The 26,129-nt window shown below is 39.6% G+C and overlaps 1 protein-coding gene across 4 annotated transcripts in view; it reads right to left on the reverse strand.

The window, feature by feature from the left end:
* Nucleotides 1-15,172: 15,172 nt before the first annotated feature.
* The window catches only part of LOC129879852 (protein ESMERALDA 1), a 28,789-nt gene continuing 17,832 nt past the window's right edge, over nt 15,173-26,129 (reverse strand). For 3 of the 4 annotated variants that reach the window (XM_055953571.1, XM_055953574.1, XM_055953575.1), the window contains 3 exons: nt 20,644-20,811; nt 20,363-20,553; nt 15,173-16,062 (listed from right to left, as the gene is read on the reverse strand). In XM_055953571.1, coding sequence (XP_055809546.1) covers nt 15,900-16,062; nt 20,363-20,553; nt 20,644-20,811 — 522 coding nt within the window. In that variant the 3' untranslated portion in view covers nt 15,173-15,899. Of the gene's footprint in view, nt 16,063-20,362; nt 20,554-20,643; nt 20,812-26,129 lie in introns of those variants that run through there. The other variant, XM_055953572.1, reaches the window with a different exon arrangement.

Consider the following 26,129-nt stretch of genomic DNA (forward strand, 5'->3'; position numbering starts at 1 on the left):
GACTTAGAGAACTACTCCAGTATTCCCAAAGGCGCTTTAGAGGGGTTTAGGAGCATTTTATTAGTGATGAAATAGGAATTAGGCAATTTTGCCAGTTTTTCATGTATGTTAGCCCACAGATTTTTTGATTCTTCCATTGTATCATACGTAACAACCTGGGGAACGACTCCAGTAGCCCCGGTAGCGCTTTTGAGGTGTTTAAGAGCATTTTATTGGCGACGCAATAGAAATTAGGTGATTTTACTAGTTTTTCGTGTGTGTTAGCCCACGGATGTTTTAGGTGCCGGGGGTTCGGGTCGAATTTTCATGAATTCTTCCATAGTTGCGTCCGTAACGATATGGGGAGCGACTCCAGTAGCCCCGGAGGAGAATTATAGGGGTTTAGGAGCATTTTATTGGGGATGCAACACGAATTAGGCGATTTTGCTAGATTTTCATGTTTGAGCTCACGAATTTTTTAGGTGATAGAGGTTTGGGTCAAATTTTCTTGGATTCTTCCATAGTAGCGTCCGTAATGACCTAGGGAACGACTATAGTAGACCCAGCGGCAATTTTGAGGGGTTTAGGAGTATCTTATTGGCGACGCAATAGAAATTAGGTAATTTTGATAGTTTTTCATGTGTGTTAGCCCACAGATTTTTTAGGTGCCGAGGGTTCAAGTTGAATTTTCTTGGATTATTATATTGTAGCGTCAGTAACGACCTGGGAAGGACTCCAATTGCCCCGGCGGCGCTTTAGAGGGGTTTAGGAGTAGTTTATTGGCGACGCTATAGAAATTAGGCAATTTTGCCAGTTTTTCGTGTGTGTTAGCCCATAGATTTTTTAGGTGCCAGAGGTTCGGGTCAAATTTTTGGGGATTCTTCCATAGTAGCATCCGTAACAACCTAGGGAACGACTCCAGTAGCCCCGTCAGCTCTTTAGAGGGGTTTCAGTGCATTTTATTAGCTACGCAATAGGAATTAGACGATTTTGCAAGGTTTTCTTGTATATTAGCCTACAGAGTTTTTAGGTGCCGGAGGTTCGAGTCTGATTTTCTTTGATTCTTCCATAGTAGCGTCCGTAACGACCTAGGGAATGACTCTAGTAGCCCCGGAGGCGCATTAGAGGGGTTTAGGATTATTTTATTGGCCACACAACAGGAATTACGAATTTTTGCTAGTTTTTCATGTGTGGTAGACCACGAATTTTTTAGGAGCCAGAGGTTCAAGTCGAATTTTTTTGGAATCTTCAATAGTAGCGTCCGTAACGACCTAGATAACGACTCAAGTAGCCCCAGAAGTGCTTTAGAGAGGTTTAGGAGCATTTTATTTGCAAAGCAATAGGAATTAGGCGATTTTGCTAGTTTTTCGTGTGTGTTAGCCTATGAATTTTTTAGGTGCTGAGGGTCTAGGTCAAATTTTCTTGGATTCTTCCATAGTAGCATCTGTAAAGACCTAGGAACACCTCCATTAGCCCCGGTGGTGCTTTAGAGAGGTTTATGAGCATTTTATTGGCGACGCAATAGGAATTAGGTGATATTTTCAGTTTTCCGTGTATATTAGCCCATAGATGTTTTAGGTGCCGAAGGCTTGGGTCGAATTTTCTTAGATTATTCAATAATAGCTTTCGTAACGACCTAGAAAATGACTTTAGTAGACCCGAAGGCGCTTTAGAAGGGTTTAGGAGCATTTTATTCGTGATAAAATAGGAATTAGGCAATTTTGCCAGTTTTTTGTATGTGTTATCCCACGGATTGTTTAGGTGCCGGAGGTCCAGGTCGCATTTTCTTGGATTCTTCCATAGTATCGTCCGTAACGACCTGGGGAACAACTACAGTAGACCCCGAGGTGCATAAGAGGGGTTTAGGAGCATTTTATTAGCGATGCAATAGGAATTAGGCAATTTTGACAGTTATTCGTGTGTGTTAGCCCATGGATTTTTTAGGTGCCGAGGGTCCGGGTTAAATTTTATTGGATTCTTCCATTGTAGCATCTGTAACGACTTGGGTAACGACTCCAGTAGCACCGACGGTGCTTTGGAGAGGTTTAGGAATATTTTATTGGCGATGCAATAGGAATTAGGAGATTTTGCCAGTTTTTCGTGTGTGTTAGCCCACGGATTTTTGAGATATCGGGGTTCCGAGTCGAATTTTCTTAGATTCTTCCATAGTAGAATCCGTAACGACCTGGGAAATAACTCCAGTAGCCCCAGCAGCACTTTAGAGGGGTTTAGGAGCATTTTATTGGTGACGAAATATGAATTAGGCGATTTTGCAAGTTTTTCATGTATGTTAGCCAACAAAATTTTTAAGTACCAGGGGTCCGAGTCAGATTTTCTTAGATTCTTCCATAGTAGCGTCCGTAATAGCCCCGGCAGTGCTTTAGAGGGGTTTAGAAATATTTTATTGGTGACGAAATAGGAATTAGGCAATTTTGGCTATTTTTTGTGTGTGTTAGCCCACGAATTTTTTAGGTGCCAGAGGTTCGGATGAAATTTTCTTGGATTCTTCCATAGTAGCGTCCGTAACGACCTAGGGAACGACACTAGTAGCCCCGACGGTGCTTTAGAGGTGTTTAGGAGTATTTTATTGGCGATGAAATAGGAATTAGGCGATTTTGCCAGTTTGTCGTGTGTGTTAGCCCATGGAATTTTTAGGTGCCAGGGATTTGGGTCGAATGTTCTTCGATTCTTCCATAGTAGTGTACGTAACAACTTGGGTAACAACTCCAGTAGCCCCGATGGTGCTTTAGAGGGGTTTATGAGCATTTTATTGGTGACAAAATAAGAATTAGGCAATTTTGCCAGTTTTTCGTGTATGTTAGCCCACAGATTGTTTAGGTGTCGGGGGTCCATGTCGAATTTTATTGGATTCTTCCATGGTAAAGTACGTAACGACCTGGGGAACGACTCCAGTAGCCCTGGTGGCGCTTTAGAGGGGTTTAGGAGCATTTTATTGGCGACGCAATAGGAGTTAGGCAATTATGCCAGCTTTTCGTGTGTGTTAGCCCACAGATTTTTTAGGTGCCGAGGGTCCGGATCTAAGTTTCTTGGATTCTTCCATAGTAGCGTCCGTAACAACCTAAGGAACGGCTCCAGTAGCCCCGGAGGTGCATAAGAGGGGTTTAGGAGCATTTTATTGGCAACGCAATAAAAATTAGGCAATTTTGTCAGTTTTTAGTGTGTGTTAGCCTAAAGATTTTTTAGCTGCCGGAGGTTCAGGTCGAATTTTCTTGTATTCTTCCATCGTAGAATCCATAACAACCTGGGAAAAGAGCCTAGTAGCCCCGACGGTACTTTTGAGGGGTTTAGGGGTATTTTATTGGCGGCGCAATAAGAATTAAGCGATTTTGCCAGTTTTTCGTATGTGTTAGCCCACAAATTTTTTAGGTTACGGAGGTTCGAGTCAAATTTCTTGAATTCATCCATATTAGCGTCCGTAACGACCTAGGGAATGACTCTAGTAGACCTGGCAGCGCTTTGATGGATTTAGGAGCATTTTATTGGTGATCCAGATTTTCGTTTGTGTTAGCCCATGAAATTTTAAGGTGTCGGTGGTTCGGGTCGAATATTCTTGGATTCTTCAATAGTAGCCTCCGTAACGACCTAGGAAACGAATCCAGTACCCCTAGCGGCACTTTAGAGGGTTGAGGAGCATTTTATTGGTGATGAAATAGCAATTAGGTGATTTTGCTAGTTTTACAGGTGTGTTAGCCCACGAATATTTTTGGTACAACTGGTCCGGGTCAAATTTTATTAGATTCTTCAATAGTAGTGTCCGTAACGACCTGGGGAACAACTCCAGTAGCCCCGGCGGTGCTTTAGAGGGGCTTAGGAGCATTTTATTGCTGACGAAATAGGAATTAGGCAATTTTGCTAGTTTTTCGTGTGTGTTACCCTATAGATTTTTTAGGTGCCAGAGGTTCGGGTCAAATTTTCTTGGATTCTTCCATAGTAGCATCCGTAATGACCTAGGGAACGACTCCAGCATCCCCGGCGGTACTTTAGAGGGGTTTAAGAGCATTTTATTAGCGACGCTATAGGAATTAGGCGATTTTGCTAGTTTTTCATGTGTGTTAGCCCCCAGATTTTTTAGGTGCTGGGGTCCAGGTCGAATTTTCTTGAATTCTTCCATAGTAGCGTCCGTAAGAACCTAGAGAACAACTCTAGTAGCCCCGGCGATGCTTTTTATGGGTTTAGGAGCATTTTATTTGCGACACAATAGGAATTAGGCAATTTTGCGAGTTTTTCGTGTGTGTTAGCCCATGGATTTTTTAGGTGCCGGGGTCCGAGTCGAGTTTTCTTTGATTCTTTCATTGTAGCGTCCGTAACGACCTAGTGAATGACTCCAGTAGCTTGGGCGCACATTACAGGGGTTTTGGATTATTTTATTTACGACGCAATAAGAATTAGTCAATTTTGCTAGTTTTTCGTGTGTTAGCCCACGAATTTTTAACGTGCGGGGGGTCCGAGTTGAATTCTTTTGGATTCTTCCATAGTAGAATCCGTAAAGACATTGGGAATGACTCCAGTAGACCCAGCGGTGCTTTAGAGGGGTTTAACAGCATTTTTTTGGTGACACAATAGGAATTAGGAGATTTTGCCAATTTTTCGTGTGTGTTAGCCCACGGAATTTTTAGGTATCGGGGTTCCGGGTTGAATTATCTAGTATTCTTCAATACTAGCATCCGTAACGACCTTGGAAATGACTCCAGTAGCCTCGGCGGTACTTTAGAGAGGTTTTGGAGTATTTTATTGGCGACGCAATAGAAATTAATCGATTTTGCCAGTTTTTCGTGTGTGTTAGCCCATGTATTTTTTAGGTGTTGGAGGTTCGGGTAAAATATTTTTGGATTCTCCCATAGTAGCATCCGTAATGACCTAGGGAACGACTCCAGTAGCCCCGACGGCGCTTTAGAGGGGTTTAAAAGCATTTTATTGGCGACACAATAAAAATTAGGCGATTTTTCTAGTTTTTCGTGTGTGTTAGCCCATTGATTTTTTAGGTGCCGAGGGTCTGGATAAAACTTTCTTGGATTCTTTCATTGTAGCGTCCGTAACTACATGGGGAACGACTCTAGTAGCCCCGACGGCGCTTTAAAGGGATTTAGGAGCATTTTATTGGTGACACAATACGAATTAGGCGATTTTGCCATTTTTTGTGTGTGTTAGCCCACGAATATTTTAGGTTTCAGGGGTTCAGGTCGAATTTTCTTGGCTTCTTCCATAGTATTGTCCGTAACGACCTAGGGAACGACTCTAGTAGCCCTGTGGCGCTTTAGAGGGGTTTAGGAGCATTTTATTGGGGACGCAATAGAAATTAGGCTTTTTTGTCAGTTTTTCGTGTGTGTTAGCCTAGGGGTTTTTTAGGTGTCGGAGGTCCGGGTCTAATATTTTTTTATTCTTCCATAGTAGCATCCATAATGACCTAGGGAACGACTCCAGTAGCCCTAGAGGCGAATTAGAGGGGTTTAGGAGCATTTTATTGGCGACACAACAGGAATTAGGAAAGTTTACCAGTTTTTCGTGTGTTAGCCCACAGAATTTTTAGGAGATGAAGGTTCAAGTCGAATTTTCTTGGAATCTTCAATAGTAGCGTCCGTAACGACCTAGAAAACGACTCAAGTAGCCCCAGCGACGCTTTAGAAGGGTTTAGGAGCATTTTATTTGCGACGCAATAGGAATTAGGCGATTTTGCTAATGTTTTATGTGTTAGACCATAGAATTTTTAGGTGCCGGGGGTCTGGGTTTAATTTTCTTGGATTCTTTCATAGTAGCATCTGTAACGACCTGGGGAAGGACTCTAGTATCCCCGACGGTACTATAGAGGGGTTTAGGAGCATTTTATAAGTGACGAAATAGGAATTGGCAATTTTGCGAGTTTTTCATGTGTAACACCCATAAATATTTTACGTGCCGGGGGTCCAAGTCAAAGTTTCTTGGATTCTTCCATAGTTGCATACGTAACGACTTTGGAACGACTTCAGTAGCCCCGGTGATGCTATAGAGAGGTTTAGGATCATTTTATTGGTGACGCAATAGGAATTAGGCGATTTTGCCAGTTTTTCGTGTCTGTTAGCCCACAAATTTTTTAGATGCTGGGGGTCCAGGTCGAATTTTCTTGAATTCTTCCATACTATCGTACGTAACAACTTGGGAATGACTCGAGTAGCCTCGGCGGCGTTTTAAAGGGGTTTAGGAGTATTTTATTGTGACGCAATAGAAATTAAGAAAATTTGTTAGTTTTTTGTGTGTTAGCCCACGGATTTTTTAGGTGCCGGGGATCCAAGTCAAATTTTCATGGATTCTTCCATAGTAGCATCCGTAACGACCTAGGAAACGACTCCAGTAGCCCCGGCGATGCTTTTGAGGGGTTTAGGAGCATTTTATTTGCAACTCAACAGAAATTAGGTAATTTTGCCAGTTTTTCGTGTGTGTTAGCCCATGGATATTTTAGGTGTCGGGGTCCGAGTTGAATTTTCTTTGATTCTTCCATTGTAGGAATGACTCCAGTATCCCGAGTGCACATTTCAGGGGTTTTGGAGCAATTTATTTGCGATGCAACAGGAATTAGTCAATTTTGCCAGTTTTTCGTATGTGTTAGCCCACAAATGTTTTAGCTGTCGGGGGTCTGAGTCAAATTTTTTTGGATTCTTCCATAGTAACATCCGTAAAGACCTGGATAATGACTCCAGTAGACCCGGCGATGCTTTAGAGGGGTTTAGGAGCATTCTTTTGGTGACACAATAGGAATTAGGAGATTTTGCCAGTTTATCATAAGTATTAGCCCACGAAAGTTTTAGGTGTCGGGGCTCTAGGTTGAATTTTCTTAGATTCTTCAATAGTAGCGTCTGTAAAGACCTTGGAAACGACTCCAGTAGCCTCGGCGGTGCTTTAGAGGAGTTTTGGAGTTTATTTGCGACGCAATAGAAATTAGTCGATTTTGCTAATTTTTCCTGTGTGTTAGCCCATGTATTTTTTAGGCGTTGGGTATTCGGATCGAATTTTCTTTGATTATTCTATAGAAGCGTCTGCAACGACCTGGGGATTGACTCCAGTATCCCCAGTGATGCTTTAGAGGGGTTTAGGGGCCTTTTATTAGCGACACAATAGGAATTAGGCAATTTTGCGAGTTTTTCGTGTTTGTTAGCCAACGGATTTTTTAGGTGCCGGAGGTTCGGATCAAATATTTTAGTATTCTTCCATAGTAGCATCCGTAACAACCTAGGGAACGACTCTAGTAGTCCCGACGGTGCTTTAGAGGGGTTTAGGAGCATTTTATTGGCGACGCAATAAAAATTAGGCGATTTTTCTAATTTTTGGTGTGTTAGCCCATAGAGTTTTTAGGTGCCGAGGGTCTGGGTAAACTTTTCTTGGATTCTTTCATTGTAGCATCCGTAACTACATTCGAAATGACTCCACTAGCCTCGGTGGCGCTTTAGAGGGGTTTAGGAGCATTTTATTGGCGACACAATAGGAATTAGGCAATTTTGCCATTTTTTCGTGTGTGTTAGCCCACAGATTTTTTAGGTTTCTGGGGTCCAGGTCGAATTTTCTTGGATTCTTCCATTGTATCATACGTAACGACCTGGAGAACAAGTCCAGTAGCCCCGGTGGCGCTTTTGAGGTGTTTAGGAGAATTTTATTGGCGACGCAATAGGAATTAGGCAATTTTACTAGTTTTTCGTGTGTCTTAGCCCACGGATGTTTTAGGTGTCGGGTCAAATTTTCTTGAATTCTTCCATAGTTGCATCCATAACGATCTGGGGAGCGACTCCAGTAGCCCCGGAGGCGCATTAGAGTGGTTTAGAAGCATTTTATTGGTGACGCAACATGAATTAGGCGATTTTGCCATATTTTCGTGTGTGTTAGCTCACGAATTTTTTAGGTGCTAGAGGTTCGGGTCGAATTTTCTTGGATTCTTCAATAGTAGTGTCCGTAATGACCTGGGGAACAACTCCAGTAGCCCCAGCGGTGCTTTAGAGGGGTTTAGGAGCATTTTATTGGTGACGAAATAGGAATTAGGCAATTTTGCCAGTTTTTCATGTGTGTTACCCCATAGATTTTTTAGGTGCCGGAGGTTCGGATCGAATTTTCTTGGATTCTTTCATAGTAGCGTCCGTAACAACCTAGGGAACGACTCCAGTAGCCCCGGAGGCACTTTATAGGGGTTTAAGAGCATTTTATTAGCGACGCAATAGGAATTAGGTGATTTTGCCAGTTTTTCATGTGTGTGAGCCCAAGGATTTTTTAGCTGCCGGGGGTCCGTGTCGAATTTTCTTGGATTCTTCCATAGTAGCGTCCATAACGACCTGGGGAACGAATCTTGTAGCCTTGACGACGTTTTAGAGGGGTTTAGTAACATTTTATTGATGGCAAAATAGGAATTAGGCGATTTTGCAAGTTTTTCGTGTGTGTTAGCCAACGAATTTTTTTGGTGCAGGGGGTCCGGGTCGAGTTTTCTTGGATTATTCAATAATAGCATCTGTAATGACCTAGGAAATGACTCTAGTAGCCCCGGAGGCGCATTAGAGGGGTTTAGGAGCATTTTATTGGCAACGCAACAGGAATTAGGAAATTTTGCTAGTTTTTCATGTATGTTAGCCCACAGATTTTTAGGTGTTAGAGGTTCGGGTCGAATTTTCTTGGATTCTTCCATAGTAGCGTCCGTAACGACCTAGGCAATGTCTCTTGTAGCCCTGGAGACGCTTTAGAGGGGTTTAGGAGCATTTTATTGGCGATATAATAGGAATTAGGCGATTTTATCAGTTTTTCGGGTGTGTTAGCTCATGAATTTTTTAGGTGCCGAGGTTCCGGGTCGAATTTTCTTGAATTCTTCAATTGTAACGTCCGTAACGACCTGGGAAACGACTCCAGTAGCCCCGGTGGCACTTTAGAGGGGTTTAGTAGCATTTTATTGGTGACGAAATAGGAATTGGCAATTTTGTCAGTTTTTCATGTGTGTTAAGCACACGAATTTTTTAGGTGCTAGAGGTTCGGATTGAATTTTCTTGAATTCTTCAATAGTAGCGTCCTTAACAACCCAGGGAACAACTCCAGCAGACATGGTGGCACTTTAGAGGGCGATTTTTGAGGCTGGTATTATTTACTTTTTTTGGAGTTCTGAAATCAGGAAACAGAAATACATGGCTATCTAAACAAACATATGCACACATTCTTGTTATATATTGTAATTCATCCTCAAATTATAATGTAAGCAATCAAGTAATTTGGTATGCACATTCTAATGTAGCCCTGGACTCGAGAAGAAACTCAACTAACCTCTAATCAACTATCATTGCCCACTATCAACGAACTTTGTGTCCTGGACTCGAGAAGAAACTCAACTAACCTCTAATCAACTATCATTGCCCACTATCAACGAACTTTGTGTCGATCTATTCGAAATCTACAATAAATTGTTAAGCTTGTTAACCTGACTTCTTATTTAACCTAATTCCTTAATTGAGGTCTGTTTTGACCAATTTCTAAAGATACTTTTGATATGTGCTGAAAGGTCTTCCATGGTTATTAAACTCGACACTAAAACAAGCATAGACATGCAAAGGAGTAATTGTTTATAGGCGGACACCAATATTTATTAAACTAAATAAACAAAATTAGGCAGTATAGTGATTGATACTCGATAGGTCAAGTGATCTCTTTATAAGTAGCATTTGGCACATCATGGTAGCTGCTTTTGTCAGACAGAATTAATCAAGGAAAAATCCACACATTTGTAACAGTGCTCTGTTTCAAATTCTGTGCGCTCTGAAATGAGGTGATAAAAATCTAGTGAACCTGAGACAAAAAAATATCAACAAGGGAGATATTACTACGTTGGCAAGAAATGGTATCCAAAGTAAGACTTTGGAACCCTGACTTCTGAAAACCCTACACTGTTCTCATCCTGTTCCTATAATCTAGGACTCCTACTTCAGTAATATGCAAAATCCTCTCACAAAACTAATGTGCAAATATATCTCGTGTCAAGTCACAGCTTGTTAGATACAGCAGCTGGAAGAATATGAATTTGCTATGTAAATCAACGCTCGGGGTAACATCACCGAAGGAAATGACTTTCCCATTCTTCCTCCTTGCACCATCATGTACAAAAGCGTACCGTCAAACTCGTGCCAGGGAGATAATCAAATTGATCAGTCACATAAATCCCAGAAGCAGCTCCAAGATCCAGTAAAGCCCTCTCCATAGTGGAAGGAGAAAAAAAATGAAAGAATCACAAGAAGTTAGCAGCTGAAATTCATATGTACTACAAGCGCAAGAACAGCACCTGCTGACATGCACACAGGATAGCAGCTGAAGTTCATGCGTTGCGAATAAGAACACCACCTATTGACAGGCACACAGATCACGTTATTGAGGATGATCTAGAATCTTCACTCTTGTTACTCCGACACATGCAATCTGGGCAAGGGAATGAATATATTGAGTCATTTGGTCTTTTAATCTCAATTCCTTTTGAATCACTATGTGCTCGTATATTAAGCATTTGCCGCTTGAAGCTCCTCCACCTGGAAGATGAGCATATGGAAAACATACATTGGTCAAAGCAATGCAAAACCAACATACAGGACTGCATACAGTGTCTAACTACATTTGAGTCCACGTATGAAAAATGAACCTTCAAATTAAGATCAACAGGTAAAGTTACCAAAACAGCAATGAAACACCTGTATGTAACAGTAGCTGGCATTACTGTCTTGGCCATGGGCCTTCATTATGAATCCGAAGCCTAAAAGGCCACAATTTGAAGTAAAAATTCCAAATAGGCCGCTTAATTTTGGAGTTGACCAAAATGGAATCGTACAATTCCCATGATTTATCCAACATTAACATCCCAACCAAACGGTTGTTTGGTGTGTGGGCCCTTTTTTAAAAAAAAAATGAAAATCATTCAACATTGATAGAGGTGCCCTTAGAATTTTATTTATTTATTTTCGCAAATCATGCATCCTCAAACCAGGTGCCCTCCAATTTTATGTTATTTTTAACAAATCGTGCAGCCTTAAACGATTTGCAAGTATTCATTATAAATTGAAAAATAGTTTTTTCCTATTACCGAACACTCTAAGTATTCATTATTAGCTACTTCCATATACTTCTTTTAAATTGTAAAACCTTTTATCCTCATTTTTTAGAGAAATACATCAAATCACATGGCAAAATTATATTAAGGATAATAAGCATTATGATGTGCTTGTAATATAATTTCTCAAGTGGTCATTCAATTTGCAACTTTTTCCGCAAAAGCCACTTAAAATAGTTTTGTTACATTAAAATCATCCCACTTACAATTTATCGAAAGGAGTTACTAAACTATTTTTATCACACTTTAAAATCTCTGAACTTATGGATAGTAGAAAACCCATTAAATCTAGTATAAAAAACAAGTAGGCTAAACTACCAAGGTGACATTTTAAGAAGGATTTTGGTCTCCATCTTCATTATTTTGTTTTGTCAAGAAAATAAGAAAAGTTCCATTGTTTCTTTTTTCACTTCTTATAGTAGTGGTCTTTTTACTACTTCCTCCTATCACTTTGGGCAATATTATTACTATTTGAGGAATAAAACAAAAATTTCTTTGACTACAACTTTTTTAAAACTCCTCTTAAACATTTTGATCTATTAAGTTGTATATTGGCTTGTAGTACTCCTGTTGTTACAATACTATCGTACGTAACAACTTGGGAATGACTCGAGTAGCCTCGGCGGCGTTTTAAAGGGGTTTAGGAGTATTTTATTGTGACGCAATAGAAATTAAGAAAATTTGTTAGTTTTTTGTGTGTTAGCCCACGGATTTTTTAGGTGCCGGGGGTCCAAGTCAAATTTTCATGGATTCTTCCATAGTAGCATCCGTAACGACCTAGGAAACGACTCCAGTAGCCCCGGCGATGCTTTTGAGGGGTTTAGGAGCATTTTATTTGCAACTCAACAGAAATTAGGTAATTTTGCCAGTTTTTCGTGTGTGTTAGCCCATGGATATTTTAGGTGTCGGGGTCCGAGTTGAATTTTCTTTGATTCTTCCATTGTAGGAATGACTCCAGTATCCCGAGTGCACATTTCAGGGGTTTTGGAGCAATTTATTTGCGACGCAACAGAAATTAGTCAATTTTGCCAGTTTTTCGTATGTGTTAGCCCACAAATGTTTTAGCTGTCGGGGGTCTGAGTCAAATTTTTTTGGATTCTTCCATAGTAACATCCGTAAAGACCTGGATAATGTCTCCAGTAGACCCGGCGATGCTTTAGAGGGGTTTAGGAGCATTCTTTTGGTGACACAATAGGAATTAGGAGATTTTGCCAGTTTATCATAAGTATTAGCCCACGAAAGTTTTAGGTGTCGGGGCTCTAGGTTGAATTTTCTTAGATTCTTCAATAGTAGCGTCTGTAAAGACCTTGGAAACGACTCCAGTAGCCTCGGCGGTGCTTTAGAGGAGTTTTGGAGTTTATTTGCGACGCAATAGAAATTAGTCGATTTTGCTAATTTTTCTTGTGTGTTAGCCCATGTATTTTTTAGGCGTTGGGTATTCGGATCGAATTTTCTTTGATTATTCTATAGAAGCGTCTGCAACGACCTGGGGATTGACTCCAGTATCCCCAGTGATGCTTTAGAGGGGTTTAGGGGCCTTTTATTGGCGACACAATAGGAATTAGGCAATTTTGCGAGTTTTTCGTGTTTGTTAGCCAACGGATTTTTTAGGTGCCGGAGGTTCGGATCAAATATTTTAGTATTCTTCCATAGTAGCATCCGTAACAACCTAGGGAACGACTCTAGTAGTCCCGACGGTGCTTTAGAGGGGTTTAGGAGCATTTTATTGGCGACGCAATAAAAATTAGGCGATTTTTCTAATTTTTGGTGTGTGTTAGCCCATAGAGTTTTTAGGTGCCGAGGGTCTGGGTAAACTTTTCTTGGATTCTTTCATTGTAGCATCCGTAACTACATTCGAAATGACTCCACTAGCCTCGGTGGCGCTTTAGAGGGGTTTAGGAGCATTTTATTGGCGACACAATAGGAATTAGGCAATTTTGCCATTTTTTCGTGTGTGTTAGCCCACAGATTTTTTAGGTTTCTGGGGTCCAGGTCGAATTTTCTTGGATTCTTCCATTGTATCATACGTAACGACCTGGAGAACAAGTCCAGTAGCCCCGGTGGCGCTTTTGAGGTGTTTAGGAGAATTTTATTGGCGACGCAATAGGAATTAGGCAATTTTACTAGTTTTTCGTGTGTCTTAGCCCACGGATGTTTTAGGTGTCGGGTCAAATTTTCTTGAATTCTTCCATAGTTGCATCCATAACGATCTGGGGAGCGACTCCAGTAGCCCCGGAGGCGCATTAGAGTGGTTTAGAAGCATTTTATTGGTGACGCAACATGAATTAGGCGATTTTGCCATATTTTCGTGTGTGTTAGCTCACGAATTTTTTAGGTGCTAGAGGTTCGGGTCGAATTTTCTTGGATTCTTCAATAGTAGTGTCCGTAATGACCTGGGGAACAACTCCAGTAGCCCCAGCGGTGCTTTAGAGGGGTTTAGGAGCATTTTATTGGTGACGAAATAGGAATTAGGCAATTTTGCCAGTTTTTCATGTGTGTTACCCCATAGATTTTTTAGGTGCCGGAGGTTCGGATCGAATTTTCTTGGATTCTTTCATAGTAGCGTCCGTAACAACCTAGGGAACGACTCCAGTAGCCCCGGAGGCACTTTATAGGGGTTTAAGAGCATTTTATTAGCGACGCAATAGGAATTAGGTGATTTTGCCAGTTTTTCATGTGTGTTAGCCCAAGGATTTTTTAGCTGCCGGGGGTCCGTGTCGAATTTTCTTGGATTCTTCCATAGTAGCGTCCATAACGACCTGGGGAACGAATCTTGTAGCCTTGACGACGTTTTAGAGGGGTTTAGTAACATTTTATTGATGGCAAAATAGGAATTAGGCGATTTTGCAAGTTTTTCGTGTGTGTTAGCCAACGAATTTTTTTGGTGCAGGGGGTCCGGGTCGAGTTTTCTTGGATTATTCAATAATAGCATCTGTAATGACCTAGGAAATGACTCTAGTAGCCCCGGAGGCGCATTAGAGGGGTTTAGGAGCATTTTATTGGCAACGCAACAGGAATTAGGAAATTTTGCTAGTTTTTCATGTATGTTAGCCCACAGATTTTTAGGTGTTAGAGGTTCGGGTCGAATTTTCTTGGATTCTTCCATAGTAGCGTCCGTAACGACCTAGGCAATGTCTCTTGTAGCCCTGGAGACGCTTTAGAGGGGTTTAGGAGCATTTTATTGGCGATATAATAGGAATTAGGCGATTTTATCAGTTTTTCGGGTGTGTTAGCTCATGAATTTTTTAGGTGCCGAGGTTCCGGGTCGAATTTTCTTGAATTCTTCAATTGTAACGTCCGTAACGACCTGGGAAACGACTCCAGTAGCCCCGGTGGCACTTTAGAGGGGTTTAGTAGCATTTTATTGGTGACGAAATAGGAATTGGCAATTTTGTCAGTTTTTCATGTGTGTTAAGCACACGAATTTTTTAGGTGCTAGAGGTTCGGATTGAATTTTCTTGAATTCTTCAATAGTAGCGTCCTTAACAACCCAGGAAACAACTCCAGCAGACATGGTGGCACTTTAGAGGGCGATTTTTGAGGCTGGTATTATTTACTTTTTTTGGAGTTCTGAAATCAGGAAACAGAAATACATGGCTATCTAAACAAACATATGCACACATTCTTGTTATATATTGTAATTCATCCTCAAATTATAATGTAAGCAATCAAGTAATTTGGTATGCACATTCTAATGTAGCCCTGGACTCGAGAAGAAACTCAACTAACCTCTAATCAACTATCATTGCCCACTATCAACGAACTTTGTGTCCTGGACTCGAGAAGAAACTCAACTAACCTCTAATCAACTATCATTGCCCACTATCAACGAACTTTGTGTCGATCTATTCGAAATCTACAATAAATTGTTAAGCTTGTTAACCTGACTTCTTATTTAACCTAATTCCTTAATTGAGGTCTGTTTTGACCAATTTCTAAAGATACTTTTGATATGTGCTGAAAGGTCTTCCATGGTTATTAAACTCGACACTAAAACAAGCATAGACATGCAAAGGAGTAATTGTTTATAGGCGGACACCAATATTTATTAAACTAAATAAACAAAATTAGGCAGTATAGTGATTGATACTCGATAGGTCAAGTGATCTCTTTATAAGTAGCATTTGGCACATCATGGTAGCTGCTTTTGTCAGACAGAATTAATCAAGGAAAAATCCACACATTTGTAACAGTGCTCTGTTTCAAATTCTGTGCGCTCTGAAATGAGGTGATAAAAATCTAGTGAACCTGAGACAAAAAAATATCAACAAGGGAGATATTACTACGTTGGCAAGAAATGGTATCCAAAGTAAGACTTTGGAACCCTGACTACTGAAAACCCTACACTGTTCTCATCCTGTTCCTATAATCTAGGACTCCTACTTCAGTAATATGCAAAATCCTCTCACAAAACTAATGTGCAAATATATCTCGTGTCAAGTCACAGCTTGTTAGATACAGCAGCTGGAAGAATATGAATTTGCTATGTAAATCAACGCTCGGGGTAACATCACCGAAGGAAATGACTTTCCCATTCTTCCTCCTTGCACCATCATGTACAAAAGCGTACCGTCAAACTCGTGCCAGGGAGATAATCAAATTGATCAGTCACATAAATCCCAGAAGCAGCTCCAAGATCCAGTAAAGCCCTCTCCATAGTGGAAGGAGAAAAAAAATGAAAGAATCACAAGAAGTTAGCAGCTGAAATTCATATGTACTACAAGCGCAAGAACAGCACCTGCTGACATGCACACAGGATAGCAGCTGAAGTTCATGCGTTGCGAATAAGAACACCACCTATTGACAGGCACACAGATCACGTTATTGAGGATGATCTAGAATCTTCACTCTTGTTACTCCGACACATGCAATCTGGGCAAGGGAATGAATATATTGAGTCATTTGGTCTTTTAATCTCAATTCCTTTTGAATCACTATGTGCTCGTATATTAAGCATTTGCCGCTTGAAGCTCCTCCACCTGGAAGATGAGCATATGGAAAACATACATTGGTCAAAGCAATGCAAAACCAACATACAGGACTGCATACAGTGTCTAACTACATTTGAGTCCACGTATGAAAAATGAACCTTCAAATTAAGATCAACAGGTAAAGTTACCAAAACAGCAATGAAACACCTGTATGTAACAGTAGCTGGCATTACTGTCTTGGCCATGGGCCTTCATTATGAATCCGAAGCCTAAAAGGCCACAATTTGAAGTAAAAATTCCAAATAGGCCGCTTAATTTTGGAGTTGACCAAAATGGAATCGTACAATTCCCATGATTTATCCAACATTAACATCCCAACCAAACGGTTGTTTGGTGTGTGGGCCCTTTTTTAAAAAAAAAATGAAAATCATTCAACATTGATAGAGGTGCCCTTAGAATTTTATTTATTTATTTTCGCAAATCATGCATCCTCAAACCAGGTGCCCTCCAATTTTATGTTATTTTTAACAAATCGTGCAGCCTTAAACGATTTGCAAGTATTCATTATAAATTGAAAAATAGTTTTTTCCTATTACCGAACACTCTAAGTATTCATTATTAGCTACTTCCATATACTTCTTTTAAATTGTAAAACCTTTTATCCTCATTTTTTAGAGAAATACATCAAATCACATGGCAAAATTATATTAAGGATAATAAGCATTATGATGTGCTTGTAATATAATTTCTCAAGTGGTCATTCAATTTGCAACTTTTTCCGCAAAAGCCACTTAAAATAGTTTTGTTACATTAAAATCATCCCACTTACAATTTATCGAAAGGAGTTACTAAACTATTTTTATCACACTTTAAAATCTCTGAACTTATGGATAGTAGAAAACCCATTAAATCTAGTATAAAAAACAAGTAGGCTAAACTACCAAGGTGACATTTTAAGAAGGATTTTGGTCTCCATCTTCATTATTTTGTTTTGTCAAGAAAATAAGAAAAGTTCCATTGTTTCTTTTTTCACTTCTTATAGTAGTGGTCTTTTTACTACTTCCTCCTATCACTTTGGGCAATATTATTACTATTTGAGGAATAAAACAAAAATTTCTTTGACTACAACTTTTTTAAAACTCCTCTTAAACATTTTGATCTATTAAGTTGTATATTGGCTTGTAGTACTCCTGTTGTTTAAATTTACGTGACACACTTTCTTTTTTAGTTTTCTCGGAAAAAAAAGTCACATTTCTATAATTAGGAACAACTTAACTTTAAAATTCTTTCACTCTTAATAAAATGATTTATACACACACAAATGTCTAAAGTTTACTTTTGACCACAAGTTTCACGAGTTCTCTTTTTTTCTTAAATTTTATGTCAAATCAAATGGTGTCACATAAATCAAGACGAAAGGAGTAGTACTTTTCACATAATAATAATAAGGCTGAACACATAGATAGGCGCCTGAACTTGGTTAGATTTTCCTCTGAGACACCTCAACTATGTTGCCTTCATATTGAACCCCTTAACCATACATAATTTGTACCTTTTAAACATTCATAGTGCATGAATTGGATTTAAAGGGGCTGATGTGGAATTCATTTTGGGATGTAACGGTCTTCCTTTTCACGTGCTCTTCAAACGTGATAACACATTTAATGGATTCCACATCAGCCCCTTACATCCCAAAATGAATTTCATATCAGCCCCTTCAAATCCGTTTCATGCGTTTTTCAAACATGATAAAATGTTCTATGCAATGTCAGCAATTAATGTTTAAAGGATACAAATTATGTATGGTTCAGGGGTTCAATAGAAAGACAGCATAGTTAAGATACATGAGAGGAAAAACCAACCAAGTTCAAGGGCTTATCTATGTGTTTAGCCTAATATTAATAATAACATCGTCGTCATCATCATCATCATCATCATCATCATCATAATAATAATAATAGTAATAATAATAATAATAATAAATAGCCTTCATTTATATCTTTACGACGACAACGATGCCCGTAGAATGGAGATCGAGCATCATGATCCCGCTTTACAAAAATAAAGGGGATAGCCAGAGCTGTGACAACTATAGAGGTATTAAGCTTCTAGGCCATACTATGAAAGTGTGGGAAAGAGTGGTAGAGATGAGGGTGAGGAGAGGTGTCTATTTCAGAGAACCAGTTCGGATTTATGCCGGGACGCTCAACTACAGAAGCCATCCACCTTATGAGGAGACTAATGGAGCAATATAGAGAGAGGAAAAGAGACTTGCATATGGTGTTCATCGACTTGGAAAAGGCTTACGATAAAGTCCCACGAGAGATACTATGGAGATGTTTGGAGGCTAAAGGTGTACCTGTAGCGTACATAAGGGTGATCAAGGACATGTACGAGGGTGCCAAAACCAGGGTAAGGACAGTAGGAGGGGACTCAGAACACTTCCCAGTTATGATGGGGTTGCACCAAGGATCAGCTCTTAGCCCGTTCCTATTTGCCTTGGTGATGGACAGATTGACGCGACAAATTCAAGGTGAGGTGCCATTGTGTATGCTTTTTGCGGACGACATAGTCCTCATCGATGAGACTCGTAGCGGAGTTAACGCTAAGCTGGAAGATTGGAGACGCACCTTGGAGTCTAAGGGGTTTAAGCTGAGTAGGACCAAGACAGAGTACCTAGAGTGCAAGTTCAGTGAGACACCTCAAGAGGTTGGCACGGAAGTTAGGCTCGGGGACCAAGCCATCCAAAAGAGAAGTAGTTTTAAGTACCTTGGTTCTATTATGCAAGACAGCAGAGAGATCGACGAGGTTGTCACACACCGTATTGGGACAGGATGGATGAAATGGAGGCTCGCCTCCGATGTGTTATGTGACAAGAAGGTGCCACCACAACTTAAGGGCAAGTTCTACAAAGTGGTCGTTAGACCAGCTATGTTGTATGGGGCGGAGTGTTGGCCAGTTAAGGTCTCCCACGTGCAAAAGATGAAGGTTGCCGAGATGAGAATGTTAAGATGGATGTGTGGGTATACCAGGAGTGACAAGATTAGAAATGAGGCTATTCGAGAAAAGGTAGGAGTGGCCTCGGTGGAAGACAAGATGCGGGAAACGCGACTGAGATGGTTTGGACATGTGAAGAGGAGAGTCCCAGATGCACCAGTGCGGAGATGTGAGAGGCTGGCCATGGATGGTTTCAGAAGAGGTAGGGGTAGGCCGAAGAAATATTGGGGAGAGGTGATCAGACAGGACATGGCGCATTTACGACTTACCGAGGACATGACCCTAGATAGGAGGGTGTGGAGGACACACATTAGGGTAGAAGGCTAGTACATAGTGGTTTTATTCTCCCCTATTCGTAGGCGTATTAACGCACTATGATTTCTTGTACTCTGATGTATGTTATTTATGGTATTTATGTTATTATCCAATAATAATATCTACTGTTTTTGTACTTTGATTATACTATTGTTTGGACCATTTTCGTCATCTACTTATTTACTCTAATATTCTTGTCTGACCTTTTTCTATGCTTTTATTGAGCCGAGGGTTTTTCGGAAACAGCCGTCCTACATTGGTAGGAGTCAGGTCTGCGTACACTCTACCCTCCCCAGACCCCACGATGTGGGATTTCACTGGGTTGTTGTTGTTGTTGTATTTATAATAATAATAATAATAATATAAATATATGGCCTTCATTTCTAACACTAAATAAATGGATATAATCAACAAAAGAAGAATTTTCTGCATATGGACACCCTATAGCAAATTATATATTAGTCGAAAAATAAAAGGAAAAGGAAAGGAACAATTCGACATAGTGTAGCTCCGCTGTACTTAAAGTGAAAAAGTTTATTTTATGCATCTCCATGTGACAAACATCATTAGCCTTAGTGCCCTATGAAATTACCAGCACTATGACATTTCTAGTCATTGTGACAAATTGAAGGGCACCTCGTTCAAGGTTGCACGAATTGCAGAGAACTATTTTTTTAAGGGCACCTCATTCAACGTTGAATGATATACAAAAAAAAATTAAAAGGGCTCACACACCAAACAGCCGTTTGTGGTGGGCTGTTAATGTTGGAGGAAATTGTGGGAGCTTGGACGATTTGTCCGTTTTGGTCAACTCCGAAATTAAGTGGCCTATTTGGAAATTTTGCTTCAAATTGTGGACCTTTAGGCTTCGGACTCCGTCAGAGTGGATATTATTAAAGGGATTTTCAATCCCCGTAACAGCTTTTTTCAATTTCTCCTTTTTTTTCTTGGGCTTCTTTCAGTTTATATACAGGCACACTAGAGAGGTCTCACGTAAGATGGAAAAAGATGGCAGAAATGTTAACCAAAAGCTTACTCGATATTGGGATTATCATATAACAAAGCTAACTTCCTCTTGTCTGGTCTGATGGTCCTGGAGTGCCCACCATACAAGTATCTTCTATGGCCCAACAGAAAGTGGGGGAAATTGCCTCCCTGAGTTGTCACAAATACTTCACTATGAAGGCAAACAGTATAGTCTAAGGCAGCCATCCTGGAAGAGTAATTCTATAAGCAATAACTTGAGTCAGACAGTAGCCAAAGAGAAGGGGTGAGAGGGGGATAAAAAGCATGAAAGGAAAATCGAACAATTTAAACCTGAAATGGGCTTAATTCTTCTGGGGATGCCAGCATTTCTTTAGTTTGTAAAAGAGGAAACATTTCTAATAGTGGTTTCATATGTCGCTCAGAGTCGTATATTTTTCCAGATGCTAAATAGATGGATGTAATCTTGTCAAATCCCATGCCTCTTAACATCAGACCAACCTGATAAAAAGTATACAGAAAATTAGCAAAGAAATTTTTTTAGTACGGTAACTAATTTTATTAACAATTAGGGGAAACCCTGTATACAAGCCATATGCTAAAAAAGGAGAACCTACATCAAAATATGGTTATCAATGAAAGAAACCCAATCTTCTACACAAATAGGGATGTCATTGACCAATCTTCTATACAAATAGGAATCTCATGGGTACACTGAAAGGAAACCAGAAACAAAAGACTACTTTTCAAATTTATAAAAATTTTGTTCAACCCATTTAAACGCTCTCCTATTTCTCTCTTTCCAAATAACCCACATAATTGCTAAAGGGGCAACATTCCGTGCCCTTGGACTTCTCTCTCCCCTTCTATAAGCCCTCAGCTATGCAGCATCTCCCTCACTAACTTGCATCACCCATTGCAGCTCAAATCAGTTAAGAACCACCCTCCAGAATTGATTAGCCACTTGACAATACAATAGAAGATGATCTATATCTTTGCCCGAACAATTGCACATGAAACACCAACATAGATGACCCTCCTATTTCTAAGGCTTTCCACTGTTAAAATCATTCCCCATGATTTTAACATTTCTCTTTTCCTCCAAAAAGAACAGATCATTTCCCTTGCTTTCAACTACGCCAAGAAAAACACCTACCTCAATGCCCTGGAAACCCGTATGGATCAATAAGGAAAAATACATTCCTCTCTTTGGTAAACTCTTGTAATAAGATTAAGGAGTGAATAGATCATCTCTACTCTCTCGCCATTTACATACATCTGATTTATCGTTCGATATATCTTGCCCAAACTAAAAACCTAACCACATTATGAAATTCTCCCCCCTCCCTATCATGTAGATTCCTCCAAAATCTCAAATCCAAATGAACTTTCCCCTCATGAGACCTACCAATTTGTTGAACTGTCATCTCACTGTGGCAAGTATTCTGTATATGTTAGAAAAGACTTTACTCAACTTGTTCTCCCCACACCACTTATGCCTCCAGAAACTAACCATGCTTCCATGTAACACTCCGAAAATTCGGGCTGGACTTGGAGTACTAAATTTCTTGTGGTTCAACCCGAACTATGTTAAATCATGTATGGCGATGTGTTAAAAGTTGATATCTTAGCATGTACAGAGTGTACAAAAGATTTGGAGTTGAAAGGAATTGAGAAGTACTCGAAGCCAATATGCAGACCACTATGCAATCGCAGAATGCCATATACAGTCCGCCTATCAACCGCTTATAGAGTCCAAAATAAATCAAAAATCCGTCTAAGTCCCAGGTATTCTGTTTAAGTTGGATTTGTGGTCGCAGATGGTGATATGCAGTCTGCAAATCAAACGCAGATCAACCCTGGTTATAAATTTGCAGTGACGATTACAAATACGTTCTTTGTATGCCAAAAGAGGTTATGAACTAGTACCACATCAGATGACCATGATAATAAGTATAGGAGGTGCATTGGGAGAGATTTTAGGAGCTAAGGATTGTCGTACCACAAAACCAAGTTGCACGCTATGCAACAGACTAATACTTGTATGCGCTCGCACAAGGTCCAACTTCAAACAAGCATATCTCCCTGGGTGTAATGATTTATAAGGTGAATTACCTATTCAATTAAAGGTCTTTGAGTCTAGTTTCCAACATATCAAATTTTTCGTCATTTGGACTTCCCTACAAGGAGATATGATCCTTTACTGAATGCAGAGCAATTCGCTGGACCAATATGCAGCCGCAGAATGCCATATGTGGTCAACATTTTGGCCCTGAAATTGTCATCATTCTCTTTCAAAATGTGTTTGATATGCAACCAGCATATATGATATATCCCAATATGTGGCCGCATATCATTCAGCAGAACTGGTCCATCTATAAATACGTGGTGATGGAAAATTTTCGATCCTACTTCGTTTTGGACGACTTTTTGAGAGAGAAAACACTCTATGGCTTCACCAAACCAAGGTGAGTTCCACTCAATTTCCATAATTATTACGTAGAATTAACAAGGATTAACGCAGTATTCAATATTCTAACCCCAAAATTACGAGATATCGGTTCAAGATCATTGAAGGAGGAATTATTGGGGAATCTTCGAGAATTTCCTTGCTTAATTACAACAATTAGTGGGTTAGTTGGGGTTTTGTGTACACTTTTGAAAGGATAGGTGATTCTTGATTTATCTAAAACATGAATTCTAGAATCCCAGTTTTTCAAAAAAGGGTGGGAATTCATGGGATTTGAATAAAATTCTAAACTTTATCATCATAATCAATAGTAGAGCAGTGTTATCAAAAGCAAAAAGCGCGAAAAAGCTCTGAGTCTATTGGGGCTTTAAGCGCAAAGCGCTACTAAAGTATGAGCAACAATTGGTATTTCACTTTTTTCACGATAAAGTAAAATACCAATTGTTTAGTGTCGCCTTTTCAAAAGTCTCATTAGCAACGAAAAGTTTGTCTTGGAGCCTTAATGATGGACACTGACACTCACATTAAGGGAGACAAAGTGCTCGACATGTTTTAAGTCTCGCTTTAGGGCTTAAGTGTGCTTTAAGTGGGCCTTTGACAACATTGTTGTAGAGCGGTTGTTAGACATTGGGAATCTCGTTTAGAAGAATTTAGCGGGATTCGAGGTATGTATCTTTTTTAACATACTTTCACTATAAAGTGATTTGAACTAAGGTTTTAGGCGTGTGAGTGACAAGCTCACATCGAGCCTTCTTAAAAAAGCTATGATCTTTAAAGTGCTAGGTCTTCAAAAACATGTTTTTTTCTCTATGAACAAGCCGACAAATTGAAACATGATTTAATGACTTTAAATATGGCTTCTCAATTAAATAATAATTTTTGGGTTACCCGGATGCCAAATTTGAACGAATTCGGCTATTATGCCTTGACTAATGATTTTGGCTATTATGCCATGATTCTGATTGTGTGTTGTTTGGAGCCTGTATGGACAGTCTTACTATTGGGGAGGATGAATAACCATTATGGATCCTAACACATCCCCTTTGAGGGGTTGTAACAATCCAGAGGACGATTGGACGTCGTGAGTCATAATCTCCAGTGCAACCATTTTGAGCAATGGGAACCTATCAATGGCTCTCCCAGTTTGGATTACACCCATGAGTTGGCATGAAATTACTATTTGGATTACGCCTATGAGTTGGTATGAAACTTCTGTTTTGGTTTTCGCCTTTGAGATTTGACATGATAATAATTTGATTGACTTGATTTTGGAATTAATTAAGAGCCCGTTTGGATATGCTTATAAGTTACTTATAAGATGTTTTCGGCTTTTTTGAGTGTTTGGCTAGCCAACTTAAAGTCATTTTGTGCTTAAAATAAGCCCCAATAAATAACTGAGTTTGTTTGGATGGACTTATTTTAAGCAGCTTATAAATTGAAAACAGCTTATAAGTCAAAAAAATAAGTTGGGCTGCATCTACTTTTTTTAACTTATAAACAATTTTCTACTTATAAGTTACTTAAAATAAGTCCATCCAAACAGGTTCTAACTATTTCTTCATTGATAATTTCTCTGAGTTTTCATGATTTCACTCTATCTGTGGAATTAAACTATTTCATTATGATTGTTTTACCTTACTAATTATTATTTTTATTATTGGGTTAACTATTGCCCCAAGGGCCAGGACGTGTCACTAAGTATCTAATAGTCAGCCATATCACTGTTGTTTTTTATGATATTTTAGGTAAGGGGGAGGAGCAAATTCAGAGGATTGAAACGCTTAGGAGGGACTTGGTGAAGCCACATTCTTGCTCGTGGGGCTCCATTGACTCTTCACAGTTTTATTAGATTTCGGGTTGTCTTGAATTAGTCATATTCTTTACATAGAAGCTCCATATACATATTCATTTATATATCATTCTTTATTTCATTTAATAATTATTTGGCCTTAATTATGCATAATCAGTTTAATTAATAATAACGGGGAAAATGCATGAACTATTTTCTTTATAAGGTGCTCTTAATGTGGTTCTGTAGCATCGGATGCTTGTTACACCAGGATTAGGTTTGGGGTGTGACATTCCATCACCAACCCTGAAAAGAAATATGTCCACTAAAGTTTCACTCCTTCACATTACTTCCTCATAAGCCACACCCCAACGATGTTGTGATATTTCTAGTCCTTCGTCCCCCTTTCATACCTTCTCCACCCACACCTTCCTATTCACTTCCCTAACAAAGCTTTGTTGAAGACCTTGACATCTTTTACACCAAGTTCTCTCATTCCTTCGAAGATATGATATATCTCCAGTTCACAAAATGAAACCTTCTTGTTCCTCCCATTGTATCTCATAACAAGATTTGTTATTGTCTTTCCAACCTCTCAGCCACTTCACGAGGAGCCTACAAAAGCGACATGAAATATATGGGATGCTAGATAAAGTATTTGAATCAATAAATCTTTCCTTCTTTCACAAGTATCTTTTTTGCCATCTTACTAGACATTTCTTTACTCTATCAATCACCAAATTCCCACATGGCCACGTCTTTGTAGTAGTGTTTTGAAAGGCGAGAGCCATATCGCCTTTGGCGAGAGGCAAGGTGAGGCCTTGTTGCCTATTCCCTTTGAGGCGAGGTGAGATCAAAATGGCGAACAAAAGGCAACAAAAAGGCGAGTCGCGACGCGGCGAGGCGAGGCGACAAAGGCGCACCTTCTTTTTTTCAAAAAAAAGAACTGATTTAATAATTAAAAAGCAATATTAGGGTTTATTTGGTGTTTTGGCAAACCTCCGACTCTCTTCTCTCTTTCACGACGAGCTGACGACTCTCTTCTCTCCTTCGCGCGACTCTTCTTCATTTCTTCTTTCTTCTTTCTTCTTCAGTTTGAGTCTTCGAGACATCAGCTGCTCAACGGTACGTTTACAGTTCTTCAGTTCTTTGTTTTTTTCTTCTTCTCTTCTTCTCTTCTTTTTCTTCTTCTTCTATTCTGTTCTTCTTCTTCTTCTTCTTCCATATGCAGTCAGCAGTCAGCACTCAGCACTCAGCACTCAGTACTCAGTACTCAGTACTCAGTACGGCATTATGCAATGTGCTCTGTTTTTTTATGCTCTGTTTTTGTATTTCTGGAGCTACTAAGTATTGACTGCAATCTGCCAAAATTTTAAAAAAAATCTTCTATATTCATCTCTGCCCTACTCAATTTTAGAGTTCTAGTATTGTTTATCAATTGTCTTATGAATTACTGAGTCATTCAAGTTCTAGACTTTTAGTATCTACTATTAGTTTTTGAATTGAAATATTTGCTAATATATGTTATTGCTATTGAGATTTCGGATATTTATATATGCA

The sequence above is a fragment of the Solanum dulcamara genome, chromosome 2, assembly GCF_947179165.1.
Source record: "Solanum dulcamara chromosome 2, daSolDulc1.2, whole genome shotgun sequence".
Lineage (NCBI taxonomy): Eukaryota > Viridiplantae > Streptophyta > Magnoliopsida > Solanales > Solanaceae > Solanum > Solanum dulcamara.